At 38.6% G+C, this 25,275-nt stretch overlaps 5 protein-coding genes across 5 annotated transcripts; all 5 read left to right on the plus strand.

The window, feature by feature from the left end:
• Window positions 1-3,907: 3,907 nt before the first annotated feature.
• LOC122492295 (keratin-associated protein 6-2-like) lies at window positions 3,908-4,533 on the plus strand. Its single transcript, XM_043596008.1, has one exon. It carries the CDS (start codon window positions 3,946-3,948, stop codon window positions 4,228-4,230), a length of 285 nt encoding a protein of 94 aa, XP_043451943.1. The 5' UTR covers window positions 3,908-3,945; the 3' UTR covers window positions 4,231-4,533.
• Window positions 4,534-7,734: 3,201 nt separating this feature from the next.
• LOC122492296 (keratin-associated protein 21-1-like) lies at window positions 7,735-8,314 on the plus strand. The gene has a single exon (XM_043596009.1). It carries the CDS (start codon window positions 7,773-7,775, stop codon window positions 7,998-8,000), a length of 228 nt encoding a protein of 75 aa, XP_043451944.1. The 5' UTR covers window positions 7,735-7,772; the 3' UTR covers window positions 8,001-8,314.
• Window positions 8,315-11,870: 3,556 nt separating this feature from the next.
• Window positions 11,871-12,492, plus strand: LOC122492297 (keratin-associated protein 6-2-like). Its single transcript, XM_043596010.1, has one exon. It carries the CDS (start codon window positions 11,908-11,910, stop codon window positions 12,187-12,189), a length of 282 nt encoding a protein of 93 aa, XP_043451945.1. The 5' UTR covers window positions 11,871-11,907; the 3' UTR covers window positions 12,190-12,492.
• Window positions 12,493-19,780: 7,288 nt separating this feature from the next.
• LOC122492299 (keratin-associated protein 21-2-like) lies at window positions 19,781-20,036 on the plus strand. Its single transcript, XM_043596011.1, has one exon. It carries the CDS (start codon window positions 19,781-19,783, stop codon window positions 19,994-19,996), a length of 216 nt encoding a protein of 71 aa, XP_043451946.1. The 3' UTR covers window positions 19,997-20,036.
• Window positions 20,037-24,414: 4,378 nt separating this feature from the next.
• LOC122492300 (keratin-associated protein 21-1-like) lies at window positions 24,415-25,058 on the plus strand. Its single transcript, XM_043596012.1, has one exon. It carries the CDS (start codon window positions 24,445-24,447, stop codon window positions 24,784-24,786), a length of 342 nt encoding a protein of 113 aa, XP_043451947.1. The 5' UTR covers window positions 24,415-24,444; the 3' UTR covers window positions 24,787-25,058.
• Window positions 25,059-25,275: the final 217 nt, after the last annotated feature.

Below are 25,275 nucleotides of genomic sequence, written 5' to 3' on the forward strand. Positions count from 1 at the left end.
AAGATCACTGTCCAAATCCCACTTGCTTCGGAAATGACACGCCTTAAGAGAAGGCTCATTCAAGGATCTATACCCCAAGATTTATATATTGAGAACATTGCATGTGTCATAGAAGATATGACCTCCAGTAACATTTGTAGCATGGCATCTTGTGGCTTGAGGCTATGGAGTATCATCTAACAGTTTTTCACAAAGTGTTGGTCTTACTCCCTTAGTATGGAATCTGTGTTGTGACTGTGCAAGGATCCAAACATCCCACATTTGAGCAAATCCCTTAACTCAATAAAAATGTTTCATTCCATCTATCAAATCTCTCTAGTCTCTCTTGAGAAAGCCTCATTTCTTGAGATGTTATGGCCACTCTTGAAAATTGGGCTGGCAATATATTTCATGTACCCGGGTCTCTTTCTGGATATCATACAAGCATTTCTTCTCTTACATGCATCGATATAATGTCTTCTCCACCTAAGTCTCATATCTCTAGCACAGTACTGCAGAACTGTGCCCTGGAAATCACACTGTAGGTAGAAGGATGTGGAGGGAAAAGGTGAGGACTAGGAGGGATGGCACCTCCTGGGAGGTTGTGACAGAAGCCCAAGGGAAGGGGGTGTGGCCTGATCACTTAAAGGATGAATGTGATGGAAAAGAGAGTTTCTGGCATTCATGAGAAATTGAAAGCTGCCTCAGCTGAAGTGTAAAGAAGCAAGGAAAGGGTACGTTAGAAGCAAAGCATGGTATCATATCATCTGAGATGGACGGATTTGCTAATATATATGTTGGCATAAAATGAGTTTGAAGAAATTGATTTAAGTCACTTAACTGACAAATACTTCTGAATGTGTTTGAAAGAGAACCATCCGACACACTGAATACATAGAAGAAAAATGGCAGATGAATTTCCTACTCTCAGAGTGTTTACATTTTGTTGGTGTTAATAAATATGTTACAAATTAATTATGACAAATTTAGACACATAATTTTCTTGGAGAGAATAAAACAGCTTCCTGGGGAAGAGAAAGAAGGTTCATTAAATATTGGAGAGATAGTTTGGGGTGGTACTTTGATGTTTGGTGTCAAACGAACTGATCAAGTTGAAAGAATGGCCAGAAAGGGCAGTACCAAGCAGAAAGGGGAAGAGAAATTCATTATGTGTTGGGTATGATCAATGGTGCCACAATTTTCAGTGAAAAGAGGAAGGAGTAGGGCTTTAATGGTGTCCTTTAGTGTCTTCCCTGGTGTGTATACAAGAATGGGATGAGAAGCCCAGTCCTTTCTGAGTTTGAGAACCTTCTGTTTGTTGGGGTCTGACTTCAGTGTCCTTTCCTCAGGTGCCATTGCAGAGCTTTCTCCTTTATATCCTACAATAGAAAATGTATTTCAGACTCAAATTCAACCAGCGGTGAAAAACCAATCACTGACTCATATGCATGGCAAAGGTGAGTGCACAAAGTCTGAGTGTGAGGATCCTAGAGCCAGGAGACTCTAAACCATGTCAAATTCCAAGGAGGATGGCCTTGCCATCGAGGTCAGCCCCGGATGGAGGCTATGCCCAGTATAATAAGTTTCCTGCTGATGAAGAATTAAGCCTTCTCTCAATGGATGGAATATATGCGATAGTCTAAATCTGGAACACATGGGATAGTCTAAATCTGATGTGATGACTGAGTGTGCTCTGAGTTAGTCTAGGATGGGTACATCCTACGAACAAGAAAAAGAATTCTATAAATTACAGTTTGATGAAAATCTATTCGTTGTTCCATTATGTTCCTTGTCTTTGAAGGCTTCTAAAGGAGGGAAGAATGTCATCAATTAGGCACGTATATTATAATTTACATATCTAGTAAAGTTCTGGTTATTTATAAGGCATAGAAGAACATATGGAACTATGTGTTCCCTAACAGAAAACTTTATTTATTTATTTATTTATTTATTTATTTATTTATTTGGATTTTTTTCATATAGTTATTTTATTTATTTTTTTTTTTTTGAGAGACAGAGTGTCAGTGTGGGAGGGGCAGAGTGAGAAAGAGACACAGAATCTGAATCAGGCTTCAGTCTCCAGGCTGTCAGCACAGAGCACTACACGGGGCTCGAACTCACAAACCGTAATTTCATCACCTGAGCTGAGGTTGGACAGTTAATCAACTAGCCATCCAGCAACCCCCAGACATCTATCTTTAAGGTGTGAAATTTGAGACTCTCTTAGTCCAAGAATATTGGAGATTTTTGGGTTGAAAGGAATGAGAATATTGCGATAATATATTGAATTATTTTATAACTTCTAAATGGCACACCAATATTTGAACACGGTTTTGTTCTAATGCATTTTTTAGTTGGACAAATACTGACGAAATTCAAATTGTGGGCAGTGCTGTACTTCATCTGGAAGGAAGTGTGCACAGAATAAGAGACTTTTTTTTTTCTGCCATTATACATCTGTATTCAGAAACCTGAATGGAAACGTACTAGAAAAAATGCAATAGAGCTAGAAACCTTTTTCAATAGGTCAGGAGAATTGTGACAAGAAAGAGGGTGTTAGAAAAGCAAAGTGTGTATTCTAGGGATTTTGTGCATTAGTGCTTATAGTTGTAAATTTCAAGAATGGTAGACAAGTAGCAAAAATTAAGCTACAGAACAATTGTAGTGGGTATATTTTCCTTAAATTTGTTGTAAGGGATGAATCACAGCAGAGGGATCACATACCCCAGTCTAAAAGTAGTAGGAAATACTGTCAACTGAAGGAAAAATGTCTACTAAGGAAAGATCACAGGAAAGGAAATCAGCAGTTTTATGAAATTCCCAGGTGAAAGCTTTCAGGAAAAGACTGGATGTCCCACATTTCTTTGATGGGAAATTTTAGCGAGGAGTAGAAGGAATGATCCTCCTGGGTTTGTACTCCCTTGCAACTTGCATTTTTTAGTTGTCACAGTAAAAAGTAATGCAAATTTTGGATTGCCAGATTCTTAAAATGGTGATTGATGTAAAGCATAGACAACCAAGATGAGCAGAAATATTCCAAGAAACAACCATACAAACAAAAAGCAGAGACACCTCCATTTCTCCCTTCCTTCTTTCCTTCCTTCCTCCCTTCCTTCCTTCGTATCTTTCTTCTTTCTTTCTTTCTTTCTTTCTTTCTTTCTTTCTTTCTTTCTCATTTCTTCTTTCCTTCCTTCCTACCTTCCTTCCTTCCTTCCTTCCTTCCTTTCTTTTTGACTTCATGTCTGGTAATGGAATGATTGGATAAAGACTTTAGTTAAGAAAAAAAGGAAGTATTTGGAATTAGACACCAATAAAGAGAGAATATAGAGATGTGAGATTCAAACCAAGGTTTCTAGATCTCAACACTATTGGTATTGTACAGCAGAAGTTCCAGTGTTGTTGGGCTTTGTTCTGATGACTGGAATTACCATCTTCCCTTGTTTATCACACTTGGAGCTAGTAGGTATCTGCAGTATGTATCTGGGTGTGAGAAGGCAGGCAAAAATTTGCAATGATTCCAGAAAGAAGATGGGAGTTATTTCCTTCCCTATGGGGACAGGTAGATAGTTTAGGAAAGAGGAAAGATCAAGAGGACAAAATTTTCCTAAATGTCCCTCAACCATGAACATAAGGTAAATTAAATGACAACAAGTTGTGAAGCTGGGTACCAGTTTTATGTATGGCTCATGATTCTAGTGAGAGAATTCTTTGTCAGAGCAAATTAAAGTGCTGTTCTTTAAATATAACTGGAGACTCCAACAGAATGAAGTCACATTTCCCAAGACTTTTATTGATTGTTGACAGTGAGTGGCATACCAGAAGTGCTTACATATTTGTTGGGTATGTCAGGGGATGAATGGTATGTTCTGCCAATTACTGACAGTATATAAAGGTCCAAGGCTAGTAGAAGACACACAGTTCACCACATCCTCTCACAACCCACGTGAAATCTCTTCTCTTGACAAGATGTGTTGCAACTACGGCAACTCTTGTGGCTATGGCTGTGGCTATGGCTGTGGCTATGGCTACGGCTGTGGCTATGGCCCCTATTACAGCTGGAGTTATGGTCCTGGCTATGGCTGTGGATATGGCTCCTGGTATGGCTGTGGCTCTGGTTGTGGATATGGCTCCTGCTGTGGCTACCGCCCCAGATATGGCTGTGGTTGTGGCTATGGCTCCGGCTGCTATGGCTCCAGCTGCAATGGTTACTGGCCATTTTGCTATAGAAGATGTTATTCTTCCTGCTGCTAGAACATCACCCCATTGTCCTCTAAATAAGACACATCTAATGAGAGGGCTGAATCAAGGATTCATACCTCACATTTTCTATATCCACAAAATTTCATGCTTCACAGAGACTCTCACCTCCAAGCAACATTTCTAGCATGGCATCTTGTACCTCAAGGCTGTGTGGTATCATCTGACTGTTTTCTAAATGTTGGTGTTTATTCCTTTACTCTGGATTCTGTCATCTGACTGTGGCAACAAGCCTAACACCCCACAGTTGGGCAAATTCCTTATTCTCAATAAAAATGATTCTTTGCTTCTAATATATCTCTGTGTTCTTGCTTGTGAATTACTCCTTTTCTTGAGGTATTATGACTTCTCTTTAAAATCTACGTGACAATATTTTTCATGCACATGAGGGCTCTTCCTTCATATAATGCAAGCGTTTCTTATCTTATGTGCATCAGAGAAAATGCCTTTTCTACCTGTGCCTTGCACCCCTCATGCCCAGGCCCTCACACCTCAACACAAATCACAGATATTTCAGAACTTTCATCTGGAAATCACACTCTATGTAGGTAGAATGGAGGTGGAGGGGAAAGGCAACGAGGGATGTTCCCTCTTTTGGAGGTTGTGAGACAAGCTCCAGGGAGAGGAGGTGTGGGTGAGTACTTCAAGGATGAATGGAATGGAAGAGAGACTTTCCAGATTAATGAGAAATTAGAAATGGACTCAGTTGTCTAATGAACTAAGGAAAGAATAATTTAGAAAAAAGTTGTGGTATTGTATCATCTGTAATTTAATGGAAGTCCAGATGTATTTGTTGGCATATATTGAGAGTGGGGAAATTGATTTCAGTCACTTAACTCACAAATAGTTTAGAATGCTTTTGAAAGGGAACTATCTTACACACTGAAGATACAGGGGGAAAAGTGTGGAGTACTTTCTTGCTCTCAGAGTGTTGACATTCTAATGGCGATATTTAAAAATAAGTAGGAATTAGTTGAAGTTAATTTGGAGAGATCATCCTTATGGAGGCAATAAAACATCTTACTTGGGAAGAGATTGCAGGCTGAAGGATTGAGGAGATAGTTCAAGGAGGTATTTTGACATTTTGTGTCAAATGAACTGATGCTATTTGAAAGAAATACTAGAAAGAACACTTGTAATATAAAGGGAAAGAGAAATTCATGAAGGTTGGGGTTTGATTGGTGGTGCCACAATTTGTAGTGGAAAAAAGCAAGGGATAGTTTGGGAGTTTGCGAGCTTACAATTGTGTTGGGTTCTTACCAAAGTGTCTTTTCCTCATGTGCCTTTTCCTCTTGTGCCTTCCAGAGCTCTAACATGTATGTTAGAGCATACATCAGAAAAAAGTCTCTTCAGACTCAATTTCTACCAGCAGAATAAATGACTCACTGTCTCATCTCCATGACAAAAGTCACTGCAGAAAGTCTGAGTCTGAGGACACTGGAGCTAAAAGACTCCATCCACAACATGGCCAATTCCAAGGAAGATAACCCTGCCATCAAGGTCAGCTCTGGCATGAGGCTATGCCCAGGATATTAAGTGTCCTGCTGTGGAAGAAACAGGGCTTCTGTCAAGGGTTTGAAGTTTTCAGTATGGAACATCCTAAGTCTGTTCTGAGGACTGCCTGTGCTCTGGGTTAGTCAAGGGTGGGTAAATCCTACAGACAGGGGAAGGAATTCCAATAATTACAGTTTGTTAAAGTCTATTCATTGTTCCATATTGTTCCTTGTCTTTGAAGGCTTTCTGAAGGAGGGAAGAACATCATCAGTTAGGCTTTTATATCACAATTTACATATCCATAAAGGGTCGAATATTTATTAGATATATAAGATAACTTGCACCTCTGTGACAAGGTGTTCATAAACTGACAAGTATCCTCAAAATGTGATATTTCAGTCTCACTAGTTAAAAACTTTTGACACTTTCAGGATAGAAAGAGTAGATTGGAATGAGAACATGGTGATAATATATTGAATTATCTTATAACTTCTAATGTCACACCAACACTTGAACACCTTTTTGTTTTAATGCGTTTCTTTACCGGGGAAATATTGACTGAATTCAAATTATGTGCCCGGCTCTACTTCATCGGGAAAGAGGGGTGCACAGAATAAGAAATTATTTTTCTGCCATTATGGATCTGTATTCAGAAACCTGAACGGAAAGTTACTAGAAATACTGCAAGAAAGCTAGACATCTTTTCCAATAGTTCAGGAGTATTGTGACAAGAAAGAGCATGCTGGAAAAGCAAAGTGTGTATTCTAGGGATTTTGTGCATTAGAGCTTATAGTTGTGAATTTCAAGAATGGTAGAGAAGTAGAAAAAATTAATCTAAAGAACAATTGTAGTGGGTATATTTTCTTAAACTTCTGGTAAGGGATGAATTACAGCAGAGTGATCAGATAGACCAGTCTAAATGTAGTAGGAAATACTGTCAACCAAGGAATGATCACAGGAAAGGAAATCAGCAGTTTTATGAAATTCCCAGCTGAAAGCATTGAGTAAAAGACTGGATGTCACACATTTCGTTGATGGGAAATTTTAGCGTGGAGTAGAAGGAATGATCTTCCTGAGTTTGTTCTCCCTTCCAGCTTGGATTTTATAGTTGTCACAGTAAAAAGTAATACAAATTTGGGTTCTGCCAGATTCATGGAAAGGTGATTGATGTAAAGCCAGGACACCCAAGATGAGCAGAAACATCCCAAGAAACAACCATACCAACAAAAAACAGGGACACCTTCCTTCCTTCCTTCCTTCCTTCCTTCCTTCCTTCCTTCTTTCCTTTAATTCTTTCTTCCTTTCTTTCTGACTTCATGTCTGGTAATGGGATGATTGGATAAAGGGTTTAGTTGAGAAAAAAGGAAGTATTTGGAATTAGACACCAATAAAGAGAGAATATATAGATGTGAGGTTACAAACCAAGGTTTCTAGATCTCAACACTATTGGCATTGTGCAGCAGATATTCCAGTGTTGTTGGGCTTTATCCTGTTGGCTGGAATTAGCATCACCCTTGTTTATCACACTTGGAGCTAGTAGATATCTGCAGTAGGTATCTGGGTGTGAGCAGGCAGGCAAAAATTTGCAATGATTCCAGAAAGAGGATGGGAGTTATTTCCTTCCCTATGGGGACAGGTAGATAGTTTAGGAAAGAGGAGAGATCAAGAGGACCAAATTTTCCTAAATGTCCCTCAACGATGATATATAAGGTAAGTTAAATGACAGTAAGTTGTGAAGGTGGGTACCAGTTTTACGTATGGCCCATGATTCTAGTGAGAGATTCTTTGGCAGAACAAATTAAAATGCTGTTCTTTAAATATAACTGGAGACTCCAAAGAATGAAGTCACATTTCCCAAGACATTTATTGATTGTTGACAGTGAGTGGCATACCAGAAGTGCTTACATATTTGTTGGGTATGTCAGGGGATGAATGATATGTTCTGCCAATTACTGACAGTATATAAAGGTCCAAGGCTAATAGAAGACACACAGTTCACCACATCCTCTCACAACCCACGTGAATTCTCTTCTCTTGACAAGATGTGTTGCAACTACGGCAACTCCTGTGGTTATGGCTGTGGCAATGGCTATGGCTGTGGATGTGGTCCCTATTATGGCTGTGGTTATGGCCTCCGTTATGGCTGTGGTTATGGCTCAGGGTATGGCTGTGGCTATGGCACCAGATATGGCTGTGGCTATGGCTATGGCTCCAGCTGCTGTGGCTACCAGCCATTTTGCTATAGAAGTTGTTATTCCTCTTGCTGTTAGAACATCACTGTCCAAGCCCCACTTGCTTCTGAAATGACATGCCTTAAGAGAATGCTCATTCAAGGATCTATATTTATATATAGAGATTTATATATCGAGAACATTTCATGTGTCATAGAAGATGTGACCTCCAGTAACATTTGTAGCATGGCATCTTGTGGCTTGAGGCTATCGAGTATCATCTAACAGTTTTCCAAAAAGTGTTGTTCTTACTCCCTTAGTATGCATTCTGTGTTGTGACTGTGGCAAGGATTCGAACATCCCACATTTGGGCAAATCCCTTATTCTCAATAAAAAATGTTTCATTCCTTCTATCAAATGTCTCTAGTCTTTTTTGAGAAAGCCTCATATCTTGAGGTGTTATGGCCTCTCTTGAAAATTGGGCTGACAATATATTTCATGTACCCGGGTCTCTCTGGATATCATACAAGCATTTCTTCTCTTACATGCATCGATATAATGTCTTCTCCACCTAAGTCTCATATCTCTAGCACAGTACTGCAGAACTGTGCCCTGGAAATCACACTGTAGATAGAATGGATGTGGAGGGAAAAGATGAGGACGAGGAGGGATGGAACCTCTTGGGAGGTTGTGACAGAAGCCCGAGGGAAAGGAGGTGTGGCCTGATCACTTAAAGGATGAATGTGATGGAAAAGAGAGTTTCTGGTATTTCTGCGAAATTGGAAGCTGCCTCAGCTGAAGTGTAAAGAACCAAGGAAAGGGTAAGTTAGAAGAAAAGCATGGTATCATATCATCTGAATTGGATGGATTTGCTAATATATTTGTTGGCATAAATTGAGTTTGAGGAAATTGATTTAAGTTACTTAATTGACAAATACTTTTGAATGTGTTTGAAAGAGAACCATCCAACACACTGAATACACAGTAGAAAAATTGTAGATGAATTTCCTACCCTCAGAGTGTATACATCTTGTTGGTTTTAATAAATATGTTACAAATTAATTGTGACAAATTTAGACACATAATTTGCTTGGGGGGAATAAAACAGCTTCTTGGGGAAGACAATGAAGGTTGAAATATTAGAGAGATAGTTCAGGGAGGTATTTTGATGTTTTGTGTCAAATGAACTGATCCAAGTTGACAGAATGACTAGAAAGGACAACACTAAATAAAAAGGGTGGAAAAGAAATTCATTAAGTTTTGGGTATGATCAGTGCTGCCACAATTTTCAGTTGAAAAAAGCAAGGACCTGTGCTTTAATGGTAGCATTTACAGCATTACTTGGTACAGATATAAGAATGGGATGTAAAGCCCAGTTCTTTCTGAGTTTGAGAACCTACTAGTTTGTTGGGGTCTGTTTTCAATGTCCTTTCCTCATGTGCCATTCCAGAACTCTAACCTTTAGATCCTACAGTAGAAAATATTTTTCAGGGTCAAATTCAGCCAGCAGTGAAAAGCGACTCACTAACTCATCTCCATGACAAGGGTCATTATAAAGTCTGAGTCTGAGGTACCTGGAGCTTGGAGACTCCACAACATGGCCAATTCCAAGGAAGATAGTGCTGCCATCAAGGTCAGCCCTGGAGTGAGGCTATGCCCAGGATATAACATGTTCTGCTGATGAAGAGACATGGTTTCTTTCAAGAGTTGGGCATTTTTCACAGATGGAACATCTTTAAGTCAGATATGGGGACTGACTGTCCTTTGGGTCAATATGAGTGGGGAAACCCTACAAAGATGGGTAGGGAATTCTAATAATGAAGTTCACTGAACATTTAACTTATGGTTTCATTTATGTCCTTGTCATTGAATACTTTCTGGAGGAGGGCAGAATATCATTAATTAGTCATGTATATCAAAATTTACATGTGTAGTGAAGTGCCGATCATTTATGAAACATTTAAGATAACTAATACCTCTGGAAATATGTCTTTGTAAGCTAACACATATATTCAAAATGTGAAATTTGTGACTCTCTTAGTCACAGAACATTTGAAAGTTTCAGCTTGAGTAAAATGGGAACACTCCAATGTTAGAACATATTTTGTTTTAATGCATCTGTTTTTATCGGTGGAAATATTGATTGATTTCAAATTACATGCCAGGCAGTCTACTTAGAACTTGTGACTCAGAGATGTACAAAATATAGATTTTTTTCTGCTGTTATGGATCAGTATCTAGAGATCTGAATGGAAATGTACTAGAAATAATGCAATAAATATAGGAATGATTTTCAATAGATCAGGCATATTGTGACCAGAAAGTGGGTTTTTGAAAATTAACATGTCTATTCTAGATAACCTTTGCATTAGAATTTGTCATGTCGAATTTCAAGACTGACAGAAAAGGAGAGAAAATAAAAGGTAAAGAACAATTGCGTGGGATATGTTTTCTTTAAGCTTCTTGTTAGTGATGACACATAGCAATCAAACAGACCAGTGACCAGTATAAGAAAAATCAGTTGGAAGTATTCTTAACTGAAGGAAAAATGTCTAATAATTAAAGTTCTCAGAAAAGGAAATCAGCAGCTTTATGAAAAATCTCTGTTGAAAGCACTTGATAAAGGACTTGTTGGCACTCATTACTTTGTTGTTGAAATTTGAAAGTGGAGTAGAAGGAATAATCTTCCTGAGTTTGTACTTCCAACACGGATTTCATAGCTGTTATAGTAAAAAGTTAAATTTTGGATTGTGCCTGAATCTGAAAATAGTGACTTAGACAACAAAAATAACCAAAAACATCACAAACAAAAAGTAAACAACTTTTTTTTAAACTACACATCTGCTGATGGAAAGGTCAGATGCTTGGTTTAGTTGAGAAGAAAGGAGTATTTGGACTTAGACAGCAATAAAGAAAGAACCTAGGGCACCTGGGTGGCTCAGTCCATTGGGCGTCCGACTTTAGCTCAGGTCATGATCTTGCGGTTTGTGAGTTTGAACCCCGCGTCAGGCTCTGTGATGACAGCTCGCAGCCTGCAGCCTGCTTCAGATTTTGTGTCTCCCTCTCTCTCTGCTCCTCCCCTGCTCGTGCTCTGTCTCTTTCTCAAAAATAAATAAACATTAAAAAAATGAAAAAAAATAAAGAACGTAGTTTATAGATGCGATGTTATAAACCAAGGTTTCAGAATCTCAGCACTATTGACATCTGACTTTAGACCTTTCAATGTTGTTGGGGGTTGTTCTGTGCCCTGATATTATCATCATCCCTGGTTTCTCCCACAAAGAGACAGTAGTCATATACAGTAGGTATCTGGGTGCAAGAAGCCTGCCAAGAAGTTGTGATGATTCCAGAAAGGAGTTGGGAGTTATTTCCTTCCCCAAGGGCAGAGGTAGATGTTTTGAGAAGGAGGAGAGATCAAGAGGGACAAAATTTTCCTAAATTCCCCCTAAACTTGTTATATGAAATATATTAAAAGATAGGAGGTTGTGAAGTTTGGTATCTGTTCTATGTAGAGCACATGATGCTACTGAGATAATTCTTTGGCAGAGTAAATTAAAATGCTGCCTCTAAATAGGGTCACCTGGGTGGCTCAGTCTGGTAAGCATCTGACTCTTGATTTCAGCTCAAGTCATGATCTCATGGTTCTTGAGTTGATGAGATTGGACTCTGTGCTGACAGTGTGGAGCCTGCTTGGGATTCTCCCTCTGTCTCTCTGCCTCCCTTCTGCTCATGCTCTATTTCTCAAAATAAATAAAGTTAAAAAAATTGTTGCTCTTTAAATAAAATGAGAGTCACCCCCAAATAAACAGTTTATTTTACCCAAGACATTACTGATTGTTGACAGTTACTGGCACAGCATAGTTGCTTACATATTTGTTGGGTAAGTCAGGGGATGAATGGCATGCTCTGTCAATTACTGGCAGTATATAAAGGTCCAAGGCTAGTAGAAGACATGCACTTCACCACATCCTCTCGCCATCAGCGTGAATTCTCTTCTCTTGACAAGATGTGTTGCAACTATGGCAACTCCTGTGGCTATGGCTGCGGATATGGCTATGGCTGTGGATGTGGCCCCTATTATGGCTGTGGTTATGGAACAGGCTATGGCTGTGGCTATGGTACTGGATGTGGCTGTGGATATGGCTCACAGTATGGCTGTGGCTCTGGCTGTGGATATGGCTCCTGCTGTGGCTATGGCACCGGATATGGCTGTGGCTATGGCTATGGCTCCAGCTGCTGTGCCTACCGGCCATTTTTCTATAGAAGATGTTATTCTTCTTGCTGCTAGAACATCACTGTTCAAACCCCACTTGTTTCTGAAATGACATGCCTTAAGAGAAGGCTGATTCAAGAATCCATACCCCAAGACTTCTATATCTAAGAAATTGCATGCTTTGTAGAAGATTTGACCACCATTAACATTTGTAGGATGGCATCTTGTGGCTGTGTAGTATCATCTTACTGTTTTCCATATGTTGGGCTTTACTCCCTTAATCTGGATTCTGTTTTGTGACTGTGGCAATGATCCTAACATTCCACAGCTAGGCAAATCCCTTATTCTCAATAAAAATGGTTCTTTGCTTCTAACACATCTCTGTGTTCTTGCCTGTGAATTACTCCTTTTTTTGAGGTGTTATGGTGTCTCTTGAAATCCAGCTGACAATATATTTCATGAACCCTTGACTTTTCTCCTTGATACAATACAAGCATTTCTTCTCTTGTGTACATCAGAGATAATGTCTTCTCCACCTATTCTTCTTGCATCCTTCATACTCAGCCCTCACACAGTATTTCAGAACTGAGTCCTGAAAATCACACTGTATCTAGAATGGAGGTGAAGGGGAAAGATGAGGTGGGATGTCACCTCTTCAGGAGGCTGTGACAGAAGCCCAAAGGAGCGGAGGTGTGGCTTGAGCACTTAAAGGATAAATGGAATGGAAGAGAGTTCCCAGGATTAATGAGAAATTGGAAGCAGACTCAGGTGATGGATGAATAACTAAGGAAAGGATAAGTAGAATAAAAATGTGGTATCATGTCATCTGCATTTTGATGCAAGTGCAAACACATTTGTTTGCATATATTGAGTTTGTGAAATTGATATTAGTCACTTAACTGGCAAATAGTTTTGAATAGTTTCGAAAGGGAACTGTCTTACACACTGAAGATACAGGTCCAACATTGTAGACGGGTTTCCTGCTGTCAGAGTGTTTACATTCTAGTAGGTAATAATAAAAAGAAAAGTAAGAATTAAAATAAATTTAATGTTTTTTTAAAATTTGTTTTTGAAGAAGAGGGAGAGAGAGAGAGAGAGAGAGAGGCTGAGCGGGGGAGGAGCAGAGAGAGAGGGAGACACAGAATTTGAAGCAGGCTCCAGGCTCTGAGCTGTCAGCACACAGCCTGACACGGGGCTTGAACTCACGAACCGTGAGATCATGACCTGAGCCAAAGTCAGATGCTCAACCGACTGAGCCACCCAGGTGCCCATAATTAAAATAAATTTAAATGGATGATTGTTATGGTGGAAATAAAACAGCCTCCTGGGGAAGACAGTGCAGTTTGAAGTATTGGATACAGTTCTGGGCAGTATTTTGAAGTTTTGTGTCATCTGAAATTTTGGCAGTTGTAAGAAAGTCTAGAAAGGACAGTAGGAAGTGTAAAAGGAAAGAGAAATTCATTAAGTTTTGGGTATTATCAGTGGTGCCATAACTACCAGTTTGAAAGTACAAGGACTAGTGCTTTAAAGGTGTCTTTGAGTGCCCTACTCGGTGCAGATAAGAATGGGATGAAAAGCCCAGTCCTTTCTGAGTTTGAGAGTCTACGAGTTTGTTGGGGTCTGACTTCAGGGTTTTTCCTCATATGCCTTTCCAGAACACTAACATGTAGATCTTACAATAAAAAATGTCTTTTCAGAGTCAATTTCAACCAGCAGTGAAAAATGACTCACTGACTCATCCCCATGACAAAGGTCACTTCACAAACTGTGAATCTGAGGTTCCTGGAGTTTGGAGACTCCACAACATGGCCAATTCCAAGGAAGATGGTTCTGCCATCAAGGTCAGCCCTGGAGTGAGGCTATGCCCAGCATATAATGTGTCTTACTGGTGAGGAAACCGGGGTGCTTTCAAGAGTTGGACAGTTTTCAGTGATGGAACATTTGTTAGTCAGAGCTGAGGACTGACTGCTTTGCATAATATACATTTAGTCTTACAAAGAAGAGAAGCTACTTCTAATGATTGCTTGTGGTTGAAAATCTACTCATTGTTTCATATGGCCTTTGTCATCACAGAAATTTTTAAAAATGTGGGGATACGATTTTTTTAAGTATTATAAGGTCATTTACATATCCAAACAACAGTCTTCATGAAGTAACATTAAATATATGTTCAAATCACAAATATTGTGACTCTCTTAGTCAATAAACAATTGTGTAGAATGTCACAGTTAGTGAGAGAGGGAGGGAACCACAAGTTCTTTGCTAGGTGGGAAGACCAAAGACTAAATCGTAGGAAAAGTGGGTGGGTGGGTCAGGACCCCATCATGAGACAGGTGGAGGGGAAAAACCTGGTCACAATATTTTCTCTAGCGATGAATGAGATGTGGTGGTCAGGGGAGACTGGAATATACCAAATGGGTGATGTCAGTCAAAAGACAACATGGTGCAGAATATCAGTATTCCAACCAGGCCTCAGAGATATGGTATACCAGTATGTGAAAAAAGGGTCCGGAATTTACATGTAAGGGACAGTAGATTATGGCAAATACACGGATAAAATTAATGTGAGGTGACAAGCAACAGCAATCATAGCTGATAACGTATTTCTGAGTGACCAGACCAAAGAAAAGGCATAGAGTGGATGATTTTTCTTTGGCCATTGTTTGGTACAGTTTCATTTCCAAATCATGTATATTCTTTATAGTTCCTAAGGATAAGAATTAAAATACTCTTTTATATAAAATAAAAAAAACCAAAATAATTATGACTCTCATCTTGAGTAAATGAGGAAATTAAAATTGTAAAAGAGAGATAGGTTGATAAAATCAGAGATAGTTCGTGTGTGTGTGTGTGTGTGTGTGTGTACCATTCATCAGGGAAGGCTGGGAAAAATGAAGATATGGCTTCAGACATTGGGTCACATAATGGAGGAAATGGATACCATTGATAAAAGTGATTACTTTTTATAATCAGGAAATTATTTAAGCATTAAAGCTTCTTCATGAAGAAACTCAAGATCTTTTTCTTTGATGAGCTATTGCATATTGTTGATGTACTAAATTATAAAATCAGGCATTTGTTCTTTTGGTAATTTAACAAATTTTTTTTTTTTTTATTTATTTTTTTATTTTTTTTATTATTTTTTTTTAATTTAACAAATTTTAACATCCATGATCCAGCTACATGTTATGATTGATGTTGGGGACAGAGGCACAAAGAACACACAGTTCCTTCTTCCAATAATTAAAGATATTCATTTGGATACAAAATAATAAATCATACATTCACATTATAGCATGCATGTTTATAGGTGTTATAGGGATGCTGAGGAAGAATTCAAAGGAGAAGCCAAAATGAGTCATAATGTAGAAAAGGAGTACTAGACAAGATATTGCTTCTAAAGGAGAATGACATATGAGCAAAGCCATGAAGGATGAGTTGAAATTGATCTGCTACATGTGAAGGAAAATAAAATTCAAGGAAGAGGAATTTTAAAAAGAAATGAATAAGTTGACAGCTTACTGCTTAAGTAGTAACCTCTGTTGGAAAGCTTATAATCAGTATTACACCCATATAGGAATTCTGAGATTCTCTTAAGTTACGTTGTCCAAGATGGTAGCCACTAGAGGGATATGACCATTGAGCACTTGAAATATGGCTAGTCCAAAATGAAATGCATTGAAGTATAAAGTACACACTAGATTTTAAAGATTTGGTATAAAAAATAATTAAAACTATATATCAAATAATTAAAAAATATTGGTTAAATATTGTTATAATATTTTGAATATATTAGGTTAAGTAAAATATGCTATAAAATCAATTCATCTGTTTCTTTTAATTTTTTTAAAATGTGGCTACTGGAAACTTCTAAAATGTATGTGTTTAATAATACATTCCTATTGTACAGTTTGGCTTTATAAAGTCACAACAAGCTGGCCAGTGAGGACTTCGGCCTAGAAGAGAAGCCATGTTTGTCCACCTGTTATCAAGGTATAGGGAGTAGATCATTCTGGGGAAGTAAGACCACAATAGCCAGTGCTAAAGACTTCAGGGGTGCTTAGTAACAAGGTTTTCATTTGAGATAGTTTGTTCAGTAAATGGGATTAATCAATTTACTGTTTAAGATAAAGAAAAGATGGATACCTGCCTTACCCCAAACACAAAAGAAGTGGCATATTGATTTAAGTTGTAAACATGAAAGTTAATTTATTAGAGTATCAAAAGATGATATAGACTTTCAGGAATTTTGTAAGCCATTTAATCTGAAACTAGTCATGCTAAGGATATTTACATCACGGAAATTGGCAAATCAGACCCCCTACCTTCAGCAGAGGTCATTAAACAATTAAATGGCAGGCCACTGCCCACATGCCTCTTGTTATTGAGAATAAACTTACTTTTTTGAAAGTTTAAAAATGTGGACGTATTATTTATAAACCTGAAAAAGAAAAATAAAACTCCACAGAAATCAGTAAGAGGGGTTACAATATTTCTTTATGTCCAGAAATCTTTAGAGCTTATCTTAAGTTGGTATCTACGTTCCCCTTGCATGAAACGTTGGATTTAACCACATTCTCCTTCTGCAAAATATCATTTCCTCAAGGCCATCCCAATGATTACACTTCCAAGGAGAAAATTGTGTGGATAGTGATTAAGGGTCCAGGATCCAGAGTCACACTACTTGTGCTTTAGCTCCATCAGTTATGAGCTGATATTATTTAACACCTCTGAGCCTCAGTATATTCAGAGGTAAAATGCTAAAAGAGTGCTAAATCAGGATTGTTGGAAGTACAAAATAAATAAAATATGCAAAACTCTACCACTGTGAGAATGCAGTACATTTTTGTTATTATATTTATTATTAGGTTGCTCATAGTGAAGTGGCTGACATTTAACCATTTTAACCTAAAACTTTGTATATGGCTCAACCTTATATATTATATCTGTTAATATTGGCAGTATTTTGATAATTCCAGAATTTTAATCCATAATCCCAATATTCTCATGTCAGATACATAGGTTAGACTCCCAAGGTAGATGTTCTGTACATCTATCATACATGTATTCCATAGTTATGAACTCTGACATATGTTTTGATGCCAAGTAAATTGACATTGTGTTTGTCAATGTACTTTTCATAACAAATTAATGGGTATTAGTAAAGTAGTTTATTTTCTGATGATTGGGTCCTGTTTTTTTTTTTTTTTTGTATCAAGTTCTATTAATTAGTAGAGAAGTTTCCATTCGATTTGGCAGAAGGGGTGAGATCTATAATAAAAAAAGTTTTTATTAAGGGGGTGGTGATAACCATAGGTATTGGTTGCAGCATATTGAAGAGCTAACGGGGAAGGAAGAGCAAACATTGAATACAATCTAATATTTCATGTAGCACGAGGTGGAAACATAAAGAATGGTCTAATGGAAATGATGATTCACTCTCCCTAGAGTTTCTAAAGCACAGAACTCATCCTTGAGCTCTAGATACATACTTTTTGTTCAATATCCTATGCCCTAGAATAGCACTTGCATGATGCAGGTCTTCAAAAATTCTTGTAACATTAATTGTTTAGTCACTGTCTGGAAAAAGAATCAACGGAACGATGAGGGTAAATACGATGATACCAAAGATGGTTTAGAAAGCAGGTGATGTGAAATGTCAAGGGGTCATGGAGTTTTCAGGAATGGAGCCAATGTTGAATATGTTTTAGTGGAAAGAATTATGAAAATTGGGACAGTCATAATTAGAAGGCAATCTAGAATGTTTCAGGTTTTAATTTTGACATTGTACTTGTGGATCCAGATGCTTTAATCTATATTGACTAAAATTTGAGATGTCTAGAAAAGTTACCGTCATTTCTACTTAAATGCTGACTTACAAAATGTTATGAAGACGGTACTCTCAGTAGACAGAGATTGCAGATGCAGAGGGACAGTCCTAGTACCACCATGTGGTGCTTAAGAGGAGTCCTGGAGCAGGTCTGAGAGGGGGCTGAGTTGTCTGCTTTGGCTGTGAGGTGAAGATCGTAAAGAAACAAAATCCAGATGACCGAAGTGTAAGAGAAAAGTTGCAAAATACTGGCAATCTCAGTCAGACAAAGTGAATATTTCGCTTTTGAAACACTGAAGGAAATAATAATTCATGAAAAAAAAAATTCATGGGTCCTGTCCTAGCTTTTATGTTATAGGGAGGATTGAGAGAATTCAACTCTACCCCTAAATAACTTATCATCCTTGGGCAAGACTTAAGTATCCTCAGCCTCCTTTTTCTCATCTGGAACGTGTGTAAAAATGCACACCACAATTTCCTACTTTATGTTGTTTTTGTCAGATTCAGATGAAGTGATAAATCTGAGTGTAACTCAAAAGCTATAGAAAGAAATATAAATGTTAATAATAATTATTGTTGTTCTTCAAATTTATTTTTCTTATATAACATCCTATCCATTAAAATAACAATAATTTTACAGGTGGAAGGAATCTCATAGACTCTCATTCAACAGTTAGTGAGTTACCTAGTTCTTTAGATTCACAGAAAATAAAGACAGTTATTGGCCTTAAATAACACACAATCGATGAAGGGAATCAGATCATTAAAGCACAGCATGCTAATACAACATATTCAGTACCACAATAAAGGTAAACTATGGAAGAACAGAGGAATTATGCTTAATACATGTACTCCAGGAATGCTTCCTATACAGGGTATAGTCTAAGCTGTGTTTTAATGAATCAGTAGAATGTGGGGAAGATAAAATTTTGGCAATGCAAGTGGCAGATATTTCAAAACAGTATGTCATACTGGGGCACCTGGGTGGCTCAGTTGGTTAAATGCCTGACTTCGGCTCAGGTCATGATCTAGTGGTCCATGAGTTTAAGCCCCATATTGGTCTCTGTGCTGATAGCTTGGAGCCTGGAGCCTGCTTTGGATTCTGTGTCTCCCTCTCTCTTTGCCCCTCCCTTGCTCACACTCTGTCTCTCTCTCTCTCAAAAATAAGTAATAAACATTTAAAAATATATGTCATACTGAAAAATGTCTTAGAGTGGATTATATTATATTGGATAAAATAATGGTTGTTTTTATTTTGATATTTTGCATCAGATCCCTGATTTATACTAACTTAGATCTTCTCCTCACCTGTCTCTTGCTCCAGCCACACTGCAGTAGCCATTCTACCTGGGTTCCCTCCACTTTCTTGTAGATATAACCGGAGAATGTGTCACCTAATACACCTGCTGTTTGCCTCTCACTTCCAGCCACGATGCTTTCCTGTTGAACCTGAGAGGAGATGCTGGAGCGTCTCAGTGCCCATGTATGTTTATCTGGAATTGCAGGAGGGCTAGTGCCCCCTCGAGTGAAAATCTAAATTAGGTTTGTTAACATTCCACAGACCTATAATACGAGGGTTACATCTGTTTTCCTGTAATTCTCGTGACTAGTTAGGGCCAAATCCTGGCCATAACTACCTGAAAAAAGTTGTTGTCCTTAAAATGATGAGCTTTTTAAAAATGAAATTGCTGTGGTAATGCGGCTACAAAGTCTGTGTTGTGTGCTCTGCCCTTTTCTGGTAGTATATAAAGGTCTCAGGGGAAGACATGACATTCAGACTCCAGAAACCTCCATCTGCTCTTCTAAAGAACTACTGAAGCTCCATTTCTTGCCACCATGTGTTGCAACTACTATAGAAACTCATGTGGTAGCTGTGGCTATGGCTGTGGCTATGGCTGTGGCTGTGGTTCTGGATATGGCTGTGGCTATGGCTGTGGATACGGCTCGGGCAGTGGCTGTGGATACGGCTGTGGATACAAGTCTGGCTATGGCTCTGCCTGCTGTGGATGCAGACCATTTTCCTACAGAAGATGTTATTCATCTTGCTGCTAGAACATAACTGAAATACATCTTTTTCTCTAAGATGATTATTCCAAGCCATTTTTGTTTCAGTGTCCCATAATCACACCAGATCTGAATGAAGTGAGTAGTCAGAGTCTGCGGTAAACTGCCTGTCTTCTTGAAAGTCTTCATTGTAATTGAGGGGGTCTGAGTTATCCTATGTTTTTGGAAGGAAGACCTCATTTTTGCCATTGTCCAAGGTTAAACTTGTTATCTTCTTATTCTATGCTTCTCTATTGTGATGATTTCCAAATAAAACACGTTTTACTGCTCCTCCCAAGTTTGTGTATCTTTTCTGTCATACATGTCATTGACATATTTTTGTGTATTATTTCTGTGACCTCCTCAGAGATTGACAGAGCTCATGCTAAACTCTTCGTTCTGGTTATGTATGTCTGGCTTCCATTATGACTGGTCAGTATCCATGACATACTGAATATTACATATCTTGTATTTCATCCCTAAAATATTGAACCTTCTTGGCTGAGTCATGTGTTCTTACTTCATTTTACTCAAAGGTTTGTTTTTAAGCATTTGTGTCTCATGATCCTGGAGCTATCCATTTCACTCTTTCCATGTTAACCACACTCATGTATTCAACACACACACACACACACACACGCCTCGAAAATCTGCTTTGGGAAAATGATGCTCGTGAAAAAAATGGGCTGTAAGGGGAGGGAAAGAAGGCTCAATAATGAGGTACAGAAATGACCTGGGGACTGGTTAAATGAACCTGAGTTTAGATGGTAGGCTAGATAATGAAAGGGAACAGATGAGCATCAGGGACTTTGTGAAGGTAGAACCTATAAGATCTTAAACATCATCAGTAAAGAAGATGGGAGAAAATCCTAGAGAAGGTAATATCTAAAAAGTACGTATTTTTTCTTTGCACATAGAATGGTAAGGAATTCAGGGTAGTATATGCAGTTATATATCTGAAAGGCTGGTATAGCAAAATCAGTAAGACTAGCATTACAGATGTGTTCTGTGTCTTTCCAGAGACACTAATCAGGGTGGGGTGAATGGGTGATCATAACATACAAATTTCTCAACACAAGAGATCTTTCAATGTGACACCATCTGAAACAAGAGTGATTCCCTCATTAGATGCTCTATCACGGGATAGATCTAAAACCCTATTACTAGGGTTATTTTGGGGGAGAGGTAGAATTAACCAGTGTTACATATCCATTTCCTATTCTATTGTAGGATGCTATAGGTTAGAAATGGATTTGAGCTTTGAGACCTGATTGTGATAATGGTGATGCTAATACCAGGAAAATACAGGACCACAAACTTTTATGTTGCCAAATCTAGGGGGAGAAGCCAGATGTAATATGTTTTGGATTGAGAGATCCTATCTTCATTTGGGAGGCAGAAAGACTGTTAGAACTGGAGTCAAAATTCAACCACCCATGGTTAAATAAATTCAGTGTTCTTAATATTCCTTGAATCTTTTTTTTAAAGTTTATTTATTTTGAGAGAGACAGAGACAATGGGAGTGGGGGAGGTAAGAGAGACAGGGAGAGAGAGAGAGGATCCCCAGTAGACTCCACGCTGTCCATGCAGAGCCTAATGCAGGGCTTGAACTCACGGAACCATGAGATCATGACTTGAGCCAAATCCAAGAGTCAGATGCTCAACTGATTGAGCCACCCAGGCGTCCCAGTATTCCTTGAATCTTGAAAGAAATTGCAGGCTTAGGAAAAGGAAGGACACAAGAGGATGATGATAGATTATTCTCCTTGGAAGAAATAGAATCACTTCTTATAAATTAGAGGAATGAGTAGTCCTTTTTTTTTTTTTAATTTTTTTTTCAACGTTTATTTATTTTTGGGACAGAGAGAGACAGAGCATGAACGGGGGAGGGGCAGAGAGAGAGGGAGACACAGAATCAGAAACAGGCTCCAGGCTCTGAGCCATCAGCCCAGAGCCCGACGCGGGGCTCGAACTCACGGACCGCGAGATCGTGACCTGGCTGAAGTCAGACGCTTAACCGACTGTGCCACCCAGGCGCCCCAGAATGAGTAGTCTTAATCATCACGCATTTGTTGAGTACCTAATAAGGGACATTTCATTATGTTCTATGGACAGAGAATTAAAATATTTTAGCCCTACTTTCTAAAAGTGTGGAAAAGACACATACACAAAACCCTACAAGCTACAAAGATCAGAATATTGCTATAATATAATTATAACAAAGGTGTTTGAAAAATACAGAAGGAAAAAACAGAAGAGAGGCCAAGACAAAGAATAAACAAAGAAGAGTCAGGCATATTTCTGAAAGAGAGAGAAACTTCTAGCTGAAATATGAAAGATGAATAGAAGTTGGTCCATCATAAAGGGAAATAGCCTCTGAACAGGGGAAAAAGATGTAATACGTTTCAGGAAAGGTCTATAGCCTAGAGCCTTATTGCAATAGATATCATCAAAGCTGGAGGAAATGTAATCACTAGTTGGACTTAAGGAATAAATTCACAGGTGTCGGTAGGCTGAATTCAAAGGTGACCTCTAATGACATGCATCCTTGTATGCTTCCCTCCTCTTCAGTGTGAGCAGGTCTTGTAACTTGCCTTTTACCTTTGCAAAGATGATGGGATAGCATTCCTGTGATTATGTTATGTTTGGGGTTAGAAGATGAAACTCAAGATGAATAAATCTGAATTTTAGATGAAAACCAGATAACTTTTTAGTATGTTTCATGCAATATTTGGGGCATACTGGCTAAATCTGGAAACTCAAGTTTCACAGAAAGAGATTTTTCAGATGTCCTGGCTGATACTTTGAGTGTAATATCATGAAGCCCGAACAGAGATCCTAGGTAGGCTGTGCTTAGACTTCTGATCCACTTAGACTGGAAAGAATAAGCGTATATTGTCCTGAGGTGCTATTTGTGTGCGCGCGTGTGTGTATGTGTGTGTGTGTGTGTGTGTGTGTGTGTGATAGTTTACAACAGGCTTTCTCTACTGTTCTCTAAATTATCTGGTAAGAGGTGTGGTTGACTTGGGTGACCCCTATATCATTTCTGTATATCAACAGAGATTAGGAGACAGTCATACCAGTAGGTATTAAGAGTTGACCGCTATAGAGAGAAAGTGAAAGAAAGGTCGAGAGGCACTCTCAGACATACTTGAGGAGACTGGCTTGTGAACACAACATTGAAATAAATTTTACCTAGGACCCAAAGTGACACTGGGAATAATGAGACTTGAAAGTGTGTGGCGATTTTATAACAGAGTAATTTCACAGCGAAATGGGTCACCATAAGAAACAATAAGTGTTTAAGCCTCTAATGAGTAGAAAGGGACACTTGATGTAATGAAACGAAGAACAGACACTTGATCTTTGTAATGTATTAACTGTGGAGCTTTCGGTAAGGTTCCTAAACCTCTTTGTACTCCAATTTCCATATTACAAGTTATCTACCTCTTTCACAATTTTATTGGGGTCACATAGATTAAAATGTCTGAAGGAAATTTGTGATTTGCAAAAATTTCAAGTCTTTTTTAACATTTTTTTAAAGTTTACTTATTTTTGAGAGGGAGGGAGGGAGAGAGAGAGAGAGAGAGAGACAGAACATGAGTGGGGAAGGGACAGAGAGAGAAGGAGACACAGAATCTGAAGCAGGTTGCAGGCTCTGAGCTGTTAGCACAGAGCCTGACATGGGGCATGAGCTCACAAGCCATGAGATCATGACCTGAGCTGAAGTTGCTGAAATTGGATGCTTAACCAACTGAGCTACCCAGGCACGCCTCAACAGTCTTTAAAGGGTATTTGTATGTGTGTGTGTTGTTCTGTTTGAACTAAATGAATACCTGGAGTTGATAAAAATTTATTGAGGAATGGCTCTTGGGGTAAAATTATCAGAATATCATATGCATGGGTATTTGGATTCATAGGAACTCTACAACATAGAATGTTGAGGTTCTGAATTGGGCAGCATTAAGTTCCAATGAAATCCCCTATGTAGTATTTAGTAAGCTAGTCAATGTAATTAGTCAAGCTTATTTTAATAGTCATATTTCCAAACCTAAACTTTGATACCCTCCACAGAGCCTTGTTACATATATCGTTGGAATCATGTGCTCAGATGATTGGATAATTGATGGAAACTTTCTCGACAGATTTGTAATTGGCTCAAGACAATTCCTGGGTGACAAAAAACAAACATGGTTTCCCAATAAAACTGGAGTCTATAATAATTGTTTCATTTAAGATAGATGCTATAGCTGTGAAAAGATCAAGTCCTCTCATTATCAACTGACAGGAGTGACTTATACATGCTAGATATTAAATAAATATTTATTGCATGAATCACAAAATTCATTACATGCCCTGGCCCTTCCTTGTCAGTATATAAAGGTTCCAGGGTAGTAGGTGACGTTCAAACTTTGGAAGAACTCTTTCCCTCAACGGAAACCTCACCCTCTGCCACCATGTGTTACAACTATTATGGAAACTCTTACTGGGGCTGTGGATATGGCTCTGGCTGTGGCTGTGGATATGGCTCTGGCTATGGCTGTGGATATGGCTCTGGTTGTGGCTATGGATATGGCTCTGGCTGTGGATATGGTTCCAGATATGGCTGTGGCTATGGCTGTGGATATGGTTGTGGATATGGCTCTGGCTGTGGCTGTGGCTATGGCTGTGGATATGGTTGTGGATATGGCTCTGGCTGTGGCTGTGGCTATGGTTGCAGATACGGCTGTGGCTATGGAAGTGGCTGCTGTACCTGCCAACCATTTTGCTACAGAAAATGCTGTTCTTCTTGCTCCTAGAATATTGTATGCCTCTGAAGAAATATTTCAAGATTAACATTTCCCCCTAAAAGATGCTTCATTTTATTATCTCTACATGCAAGTAAGAATTGGATACCACCTGTGTTTACTTCAGAGAACCTGTTAGTGAGGAATTATGAATGTTTCCATTATGTTACATGAAAACAGAAGATTTGATTCTGGTTATGTTCAAAATGTAAATTCTTGGTTATCCTGTTCTATGGTTTTGTATTGTCCATGAGCATAAAAACTCCATATGTGGGATAAAAGTATATTTTTTCAATACATAAATTTCACTTGTTCCTGAAAGTTATTGAGTCCTTTGGGCCAGATTCGTCACCGACGTTAGTATTTGTGGCTTCCCTGGAAGGTTGGGTAACCACTGTGTAAGCTGAACCTTCTGTTTGATTTTGCTGTTAACATAAAATTGCTCTAAAATGTAAAGTCCAGGGGTGTCTGGCTGGCTCAGTTGGTAGGCATGTGACTCTT

Source organism: Prionailurus bengalensis, chromosome C2, assembly GCF_016509475.1.
Source record: "Prionailurus bengalensis isolate Pbe53 chromosome C2, Fcat_Pben_1.1_paternal_pri, whole genome shotgun sequence".
Taxonomy (NCBI): Eukaryota; Metazoa; Chordata; class Mammalia; order Carnivora; family Felidae; genus Prionailurus; species Prionailurus bengalensis.

Bases quoted from the DNA above. Each gene is read 5' to 3' on its own strand.
- LOC122492297 (XM_043596010.1), top strand. From the start codon at position 11,908: ATGTGTTGCAACTATGGCAACTCCTGTGGCTATGGCTGCGGATATGGC.
- LOC122492296 (XM_043596009.1), top strand. From the start codon at position 7,773: ATGTGTTGCAACTACGGCAACTCCTGTGGTTATGGCTGTGGCAATGGC.
- LOC122492299 (XM_043596011.1), top strand. From the start codon at position 19,781: ATGTGTTGCAACTACTATAGAAACTCATGTGGTAGCTGTGGCTATGGC.
- LOC122492300 (XM_043596012.1), top strand. From the start codon at position 24,445: ATGTGTTACAACTATTATGGAAACTCTTACTGGGGCTGTGGATATGGC.
- LOC122492295 (XM_043596008.1), top strand. From the start codon at position 3,946: ATGTGTTGCAACTACGGCAACTCTTGTGGCTATGGCTGTGGCTATGGC.